This window comes from Pipistrellus hanaki, assembly GCF_964339955.1.
Source record: "Pipistrellus hanaki genome assembly, chromosome: 1".
NCBI lineage: Eukaryota > Metazoa > Chordata > Mammalia > Chiroptera > Vespertilionidae > Pipistrellus > Pipistrellus hanaki.
The window spans coordinates 190,645,136-190,653,999 of record NC_140503.1 but is presented as its reverse complement, the minus strand read 5'-3'; the positions used below and the strand labels follow the sequence as shown (position 1 = coordinate 190,653,999).

The window sequence follows — 8,864 nt, the reverse complement described above, 5'->3', positions numbered from 1 at the left end:
TGAGCTAGCTCCATCCCTGTGATTTAATCTATTCCGTACACAATGGCACCCAGGGTGCAGAATGCCCCTCCTTTGGTCACCTAGTAACATCACCCTGGTCAACAAGGAGCTGAATAAACTATTATGTGTCACAGAAGTGCTTGGCTAGCTGACTTGGATCACCTCCTAGATTTTAGGAGAAATCACCATTGCCAAGTTTGAATTTGCTAAACCTTTAGGCTTTGCTGGCAGGAAAGAAGCATTCCCCCTCTTGGAGTATAAAATGGATACAGAAGGTATGGGCTCAGATAAACTAGGCCAAATATTGAAGCAGATTTGGAGACAGAACCTGATGCTGAAGCAGGCACTCCTGGGCCGTGACCACGGTGAAGGGGCCGCTGGGGCCACATGGACAGCCACAGTGGTCTTTCTGGGTCAAGAGCTCAGCGGGGCCCTTCGGCAGCTCTTGGAGCACACAGCAGGCACACTGCGCTCCACCTGCCAGCAGCTGCGTGTCCTGCTTGACAAGGAGAATCAGTGTACCTGGAGACAAGGCAAGTATTCATTTTATTCATGATTTCTGTAAGAAATATTGATTGGGTAGCCACTCTGAGAAGGGTTAAGGGGCATACAAAGAAGGCTAAGATAGAGACTCTGTCCACAAGGGACAAACAACATAATGGGGGGAGGGGGGGAGGGTAAGACTAGATAGACAATCCCTCAAAATGCAAGGAAAGTTGAGGCCAGTTCCATTTGAAACATACAAATGAAGTGTGTTAAGATTACAGAAGCAGGTGAGGTCCCATTTTTAGAGTGAGGATTTGGGAATGTCCCTAAATAAATGTTATATTTAAACTGAAGCCTAAGGAACCGAAATGGGAATCTTGAAGGAGCATTCCAGGCAGCCTGCCAGTTTGGCTCAGAGAACAGAGCATCGGCCTGTGGACTGAGGGGTCCTAGGCTTGATTCCGGTCAAGGACATGTACCTCTGTAGCAGGCTCCTCCTGGGCCCAGGCTCTGATCAGGACGTATACAGGAGTGAGGAACCAGTCAATGGTTCTCTCACATCAATGTTCTCTATGTCTTTCGCTCTCTCTTCCACTATCTCTCTTAAAAAAAAAAAAAAAAATCAATGGAAAAATATCATCGGGAAAGGACTAAAAAATAAATACATTTTTTTTTAAAAAAAGTACATCACTTTAAATAAAAAAAAAAGAAAAAAAGAAAGAGCATTCCAGGCAGAGATATTATCAACAGGATCCAAGACTCAGAAGTAAGAAAATATAGGCTTACTTTGAGGAAGAACAAGCCATTTTTCTACATTGGAATGTGATACTCTATTTTTAGGCTTATTTGAGTTTGAACTTTCAGTTGAAAAAAATTGGAAAGGCTAGGGTGATTTGGGTTGTGAAATTGGATTCTCTCCTCTCCCTTTGTGTTCATATTCCTGGGAATAGGCCCAGTTATGGATGCTGAGAAGTATAGTACAGCAGGAATGACGAATATGACCTCAGATAACAATAATTATTCTAGATTAAAAGATGGGGGGGACTATGAAAACCAATGCTGAATCATATAGTGTCAAGGCAAGTGGGCAGGTCTTATCACTCAGGAATCTAGGGCCAATAATGTTATGAAATTCAGCCTGAAGGGCAATGGTTGGCCTCTGAAAAAAAATCAGTCCAAAGATAACTGACCCAGAGCCTATCAGCTGGAACTCATAGCCAGGATTCAAATCTCTGCAGAGAACTCAGTGTGCTCCTAGGCAACATATTAAGTCAAATTGTTATTCTTAGAAAATGATAAGGACTCAGCTATCAGAAAAGAAATTCAAAATAAACACGTGGTCTCAGATACAAGACAGAAAAAGAAAAAAAAACAACCAAAAAAAAAACAAGTTGTCAGAACTGAATCCCAAAGTTAAGTTCAGACTAGAAAAAGGATGATTTATTGATGATTCTGAAAACACAGAGCTATGGGGTCTTACATATCAGATTCTATACTTCAGAATTGAATTCTGAAGACTGGAGAGTTACTAAGACTGCTAGAAGGTGTCAGGTGACCCCGCTCTGAGGAGAGAAGTGAAAAGGAGAATGGTAAGCAACAGGAATCATGATGAGGGTATACACTAGAGTGAAGAGACTTGACTTTGTTTAGTGGTGTTTCAATAGCCACTGCAGCTTCCAATCAGAGAATCAGTATAATTAGAGCTATTCTTTGAAAGAGTAACTTGAAAATTGCCAAAGATCACAAGCTCAGCGGGAGAAATAGTGCCAACCTAATCCAATTCTCATAACAGCAAACAAAATACTCAATATGGCATCCACACCCACAGAAATAATGTTGCTATGGTATACCTCTACCCAAGTCTCATCTAGAGTGTTCGCTAAATTTTAGGCAAATAATTATAAATGGATAATTGATATAGTACATCCAAAAGAGAAAGAGTAAGTCTCAAAATCTTACTCTAATAAGGCATGGCTCAGGGAGGTATTGACTTCAGTTGAACAGTCTATGGGGAGGCTGGAATATATGTCCTTCAATACTCAAAGAATTTTCACAAAAAAAAGGATCTGATTTACTATGAGATTAAAAGCAATTTGTCCCCCATTCCTAGATGTGTGAGGAGAATGACAGTCGTACAAATGACTTCTCCCTCAGGAGGGAGATTGGCTGACTGCCCAGTACAGGCCTTTGTAGGGTTTCTAAGGTTATCTTGCCGTAACTCATTACATGTCAGTGGAGAAACATAATTTGGTTTCGTTTTGCATTTCTTCTTTTTATGTGTCTCTCTGTGTGTATGTGTGCATAGAAATCATTACTTTCATAGATTGCCTCATGAAAATAAATGGATATTTGGGGAGCACTGCTATACTGATAAAGGAAGAGGAAAAGCAGATGTGTAACTTACGCGGCATGCGTGATGAGTGTCCTCCAGTGCAGACAATGCCTGCCATTCAGGATATCAAAGCAACAGACATTGCTGCAAGAGGGGAACAGAATGTCATAGAAACAGCTTCTGTTTCTCCCACAAGTGGGGAGGAAAGTCATGACACGCACCAGGACGGATTAAAGAAAAATGAAACACACACGAGCCTGGAATCAGTGGAAAAAGAAAGCAATACATCAGTGAACGGAGATGTCACAGGGCAAGAAGAGTCTCAGAACAAAATGTTCCCAGATAATGCAGAAAATGAAGATGATAAACAAACGGCACATGTGACTGCTGAAAACACGAATGGCAACAGGGGAGAGACGTATGACATCACCCAGACAACAGAAAGAGACATTCAAGAGAGCTCAGAAAACCTGAGAGAGGAGACTCCCACAACCCCAATAGCACGCGGTATGGCCAATAAATGTGCGAATAGTCTTCTCAATGATTCAAAGAGTCTAAAGCAAAAAGATAACATAATGGAAAAGGAGTAAGTAAATGTAATCAATGTGAGAGATTCTTATATATGCCTATTAATATGTGTTTCTATAGTTAGCAGTGATAGAATTATACATAATTAAAATTTTATATTTACATTTAATTTCTCCAAAAGATATTGTAAATCAGTACTTCAGCTTAAGTTACTTCTATAAAAATATGTATGGCTACTATTACTAATATTGCTTGTTTCTTATGGCTTTAGGAGACAAACATATTACTTTTTAAAGGAGGAAGAAATTGATGAATTGAGAAGTAGTTAAACTGTATCATCAGCCAGAATAGAGACACATTATAATCACTATTTTTTTCAATTATAATAAGAAAAAAAATGGGAGGCTGCAAAGTGTTCAACATTTAGGAGAGAATTTCCCAACGTCAGGTTTATTTTATTTACATTCTTCAGTAAATTCTCAGGTTTATTTTATTTATAAATAATTATGAATTCCTGTCAGCAGAACTCCAGGGGGATCATGGAAGGGTTACGGGAGATTCTTAAAACTGAATGCATATTAAAAAAAAATATATCATTGATTTTTTACTGAGAGGAAGGGAGAGAGATAGTTAGAAACACCAATGAGAAAGAAACATAGATCAGCTGCCTCCTGCACACCCCCTATTGGGGATGTGCCCGCAACCAAGATACATGCCCTTGACCGGAATGGAACCTGAGACCTTTCAGTTTGCAGGCTGACGCTCAATCCACTGAGCCAAACCGGTTTTGGCTGAATGCACATTTTCATACCAATTAAATCCTTGGTCCACAGCTTCCATAAAATTCTCAAAGAAACTGTGACTTCAAAAAGTGTGTAAGACTGATTTTTTGTGTGTGTGAATTTTCCCCCCAACATAAGTTAGGTAATTATCCCTATTTGTTCAAATAATATACTCACAAGCTACATTTTTCCAGCAAAAATAATACCCTTAGAAGCCAATGTGGAGCAGTGAAAATTAAAATAAGTATCACTGGCTTGTGAGTCAGACAGACTTACATTTTATCTCCTGTGTTTTTTCACAAACTAGTTCTGTGACCCTGGGCCACTTGCTTCATTCCTGAGCCCTTTTTGTAGGAAATTATCTATTTTCTGGGATTGCTCAATAAGGTCCAATGAGAAAATCATGTGAAGGTCCTAGCCCCATGTTACTTCGCAGAAGTTCACGCTAAGCTAAATGTTAGTGTGTTCATTTATTTCACCCAACAACCCTCACTTTCTCCCCCAACACGACCAACCTTCACTTGTCCCCTCACTGCCACCAGGTGTGATGCTCTTTCAGATGCAAGGTACCGGTTCAGGACAACACCACAAGTGAGTCTATGACCGCAGGCAAATCACTCCGCTCACTGACTTTAATCATCTCATTTATAAAATGAAGAGGTTAAGCTAGTTTTGCTGTGAGGACGCCATAGGTCTGAAAAATCGAATACATTCTGTAGGTGTCTCAGAAGAACATTCAGTGCATGAAAGACCTCCATGGTTTGAAAGAATTAGCGCCCCTGAAAAACAACTGTTGAAGTAGTCAAAAAGTAGCTGCCCATTTCACTTGAGAAAAACTTTAACACTTCAGGATCCTCACATTCTGAAATGACTCAAAGCATCCGCTAATGAGTCATTGCCGAATTACTCACTCTCACACTCCTTTAGGTGTTTTCTAGTGGCTGGTTTCCTCTTTGTGGCCTACAAACCAATAGTGCTTGGCTTGCATGTTTAAGAAGATGACTACTCATTGCAATCTCTCAGCTTATGAGAGACTTAAAAGATGAGTGTTATAAAAACACTCTTGAGAGACATAAAAGATGAGTGTTATAAAAAAACAACAACACCTAACACAGAATCTGAATATTCATCTCTGAATAGTTTCTTTTGGGGGGAAAAAAAAAGTCTATCTTTTCTACTGTAGTTGTCCTTGTATGTACAGACTGAAAGGAAAACAAAACTGGAACAAAGCCATGTGATTATTTTTGAGGCTGGATTGGTCCTTGCCTCTTTGACTAGAGTTAGGGTAAATGAATGTATTTACAGGTCCCTTCACCGTACTTCATCTGGGGCACAGAAGAGAGTCATTCTTGAAGTCATTCTTCTTGAAGTCATTCTTGAAGGCTGGGTCATTATATTCCCTACTAGACAATGGTTCTCATTTTCTGAATTACCATAATCAGCATTAATACACCAATGAGCTGGGTAATTTTCTACTTCTTCTAGCTTTATGGGCTCAGAATTATAAATGCAAATAAATAACCCTCTCTGCAATTTCAACATATGTTTTTAGATGTCTATGTTCAAATACACTATAAAATTTAAGTTACTAAGAACTGAAAAATAGTTAAGACCTGGTAATTCTAAAACTGATTATTTTTAATTAAATTTCTTAGGGTGATATTGGTCAACATGAGCATATAGGTTTCTGGCTAGTGTGTCTTTCTCTTAAAACTGGTTATTAATGTTATATTTATATAGCTCCTCTAATTTATCTAAAATATTTCAATTTTATTTCATTTAATCTTCACACTATTGTCAATTAGATATTAGTTTCAGTATGTAAGGCACAAAAATCTCAGGACTTCTGAATGATTTGAGGAAATATGATATCATATTAGAAAGTTTGAGCTTTTGTGTTAAAAATGAATGGGTTAAATTATTGATTCTACAGCTTACCCTCAGTGTAATCTTCAGGAAGTTAAAAATTTTAGACCTCACTTCCTTATTTATAAAACTAGAGGCCTGGTACTTGGATTTGTGTATGGATGGGCTACCTCTGTCAGGCCAGCAATCAGACCAGTTGGGCCGATGGGAGCCAGTTGGGCAGGGGGAGGGACTGCAGGAGGTTGGCTGTGTTGGTGCACTGACCACCAGGGCTCAGTTCCTGCATTGAGCATCTGCCTCCTGGTGGCCAGTGCATGTCATAGCTACTGGCCAGTTGTCTGGTTGTAAGGGTCACTTAGGCTTTCATACATATACTAGAGGCTCAGTGCATGAAATTTGTGCACTGCCGGGGGTGGGGGGGTATCTCTTAGCCCAGCCTGCACCCTCTCCAATCTGGGACCTCTCAGAATATGCCCAACTGCCAGTTTAGATGTCCACAGGGATCAGGCCTAAACTGGCAGTCGGATATCCCTCTCACAATCCAGGACTGCTGGCTCCCAACTGCTCGCCTGCCTATCTGCCTGATTGCTCCTAACTGCTTCTGCCTACCAGCCTGATCACCCCCTAACCACTCCCCTGCCAGCCTGATTGACACCTAACTGCTTCCCTTCTGGCCCAATTGTTCTCAATTGCCTTCCCTTGCAGGCCTGACCCCCCCAACTGCCCTCCCTTGAACGCTTAGTCACCCCTAATTGCCCTCCCCTACAGGCATGGTTGCCCTCAACTGCCCTCCCCTGCTGGTCTGCTCACTCCCAACTGCTCTCTCCTGCAGCCTTGCTACCCCCCTACTGCCCTCATCTGCCAGCCTGCTCACCTCTAACTGCCCTCCCCTGCTGGCCTTATTACCCCTAACTGCCCTCCCTCCCCTGCAGGCCTGGTCCCTCCCACCAACTGCCCTCCTCTGCTGGCCATCTTGTGACAGCCATCTTGTGACCACATGGGAGTGGGCATCTTGTGTGAGGGCATGGCAGTCAATTTGCATATTACCTCTTTATAATATAGGATAGAGGGTGATGATATATCTACCTGACCTCATAGTGTGAGGATTAAATGAAACAATGTACAGCCTAATACCTAGCCCATAGAAAAAACAATTTTAATACTAATTATTGATGTTTAAGGTCAAACATATAGCAAGTGACTGATCTCAAATTTGAATTTGAGTCTATAAGACTCTAAAATCTTTGGCTAAGGTGATGGTACAAAAGTAAGAGTAACACACATAGTTAAAATAAACTTTCTGTCAAAATATGCTTTTGATTGATTCTTTGAGGATTTTAAATATTGTTTCTGTTTCTAATTACCTTGATTAGTCATAAATTCACAGTACTTTTGTACTTCTCTCAGTTTTTCTAAGAAATGGAATTAACATCATAATTTAATCTCATGTGTTTGGACAATTCCTATACCAAATATACATTTACTCCCCTCATAACTTAAGAAACTACTCAGGTGTTAGTATTTGGTTTATCAAGAAGCTTCAGCAATCTTCAGATTCATATTGTGACATGAACAAAACTGAGGGATGAATTAATCACTTAAATAATAATACCAATGAAAATAGTAACAATAATAATAAGTAATATATGTTATACTGTGTTCCAAGTACAGATTAAAAATACTTTTATTGATTTTTAGAGAGGGAGGAAGGGAGAGGGGGAGAGAGAGAAACATCTATGTGAGAGTGAAAATTCAATCTGCTGCCTCCAGCACACCCCCCTACTGGGTATCCAAAGGGCAACCTTTCGGTACTTGAGATAATGCCCAACCAACTGAGCAACACTGGCCAGGGCTAGGCACAACTTTTTCATTACTAAACATACAATAGTTCATTTAATCTTCACAGCCTTCCTATGAAATCAGTTATTATTTTAATATCATGTTATAGTTGAGGGAACTGAGGCACAGAGAGGTTGGGTATATTGCCCAAGGTCACAGCATCAGTAAGTCAGAGAACTGGTATTCACAAAAAGAAAATGTGTCCCTAGAGCTCCAGCTCTTATATATGTACCCATACAATACATAAATCAAATATTTCCAAAAACTCTGTCCTTTCTCACCCCTGCAGGTATCTTGATGTGCTGAGTGATGAGAGGGGCCCTCAAGTATCTTGTTACATCACAGCGCCTTCATACCTTCTACAGCACCTAGAATGCCGAATAACTAACAGCATGAGTTCCTTAGTAGTGAGTGATAACGAAGAGTTGGTCAGCAATGTCATCACTATTGAGTGTCCAGAGATGGCGATGAGGATTCCATTCCCAATAAGCATTGCAATTCCCTTTACCGCACGTTACAGGGGGAATTACAGAGACATCCTGGTGAAAATGTCTGACATAAACCTTCAGTCCAGTTACCTAACCCCAAATTCCCTTGAAGCAATGAGAGGAAGTTACAAGGTTGGTAAATCATTGGTTCCATCTGCACTTGCTGTTTGGCTCCTCCTCTAAACATTGCTTACACTACCAGATTGTAGAATAGATATCATTACTCATTAGTAACAAATGAAAGGGCTCATAGAGTTGTTCTAGTGCATTTACTCTTTTTTTTTTTTTGCCACAAAGATCAGAAAGAACAGAAATTATACATGCTTGGAGATAAAATTATATTTTTTCCATGGCACACTTTATTATATAATTCTGAGGATCTCTAAGGTCACAAAGATCAAAGAACAGAAATCACTGGCCAAATTGAGGGATGGAGAGCTTGGGCCTAAGACACAGGAAATGTTTTTACATGGTTAACAAAACCAACACCATGGCTTAATTAACTTCACTTCTTTGTTAGACTAGCTTTAGACTAACATTTAA

At 40.0% G+C, this 8,864-nt stretch overlaps 1 protein-coding gene across 1 annotated transcript in view; it reads left to right on the top strand.

Annotated features, from left to right (window-relative positions):
• Positions 1-262: 262 nt before the first annotated feature.
• DTHD1 (death domain containing 1) overlaps positions 263-8,864 on the top strand; it is a gene marked incomplete at its 5' end in the record, with an annotated part of 60,655 nt that continues 52,053 nt past the window's right edge. The window contains 3 exons of the mRNA XM_084901446.1: positions 263-533; positions 2,792-3,404; positions 8,123-8,453. Coding sequence (XP_084757572.1) covers positions 263-533; positions 2,792-3,404; positions 8,123-8,453 — 1,215 coding nt within the window. The remainder of the gene's footprint in view (positions 534-2,791; positions 3,405-8,122; positions 8,454-8,864) is intronic.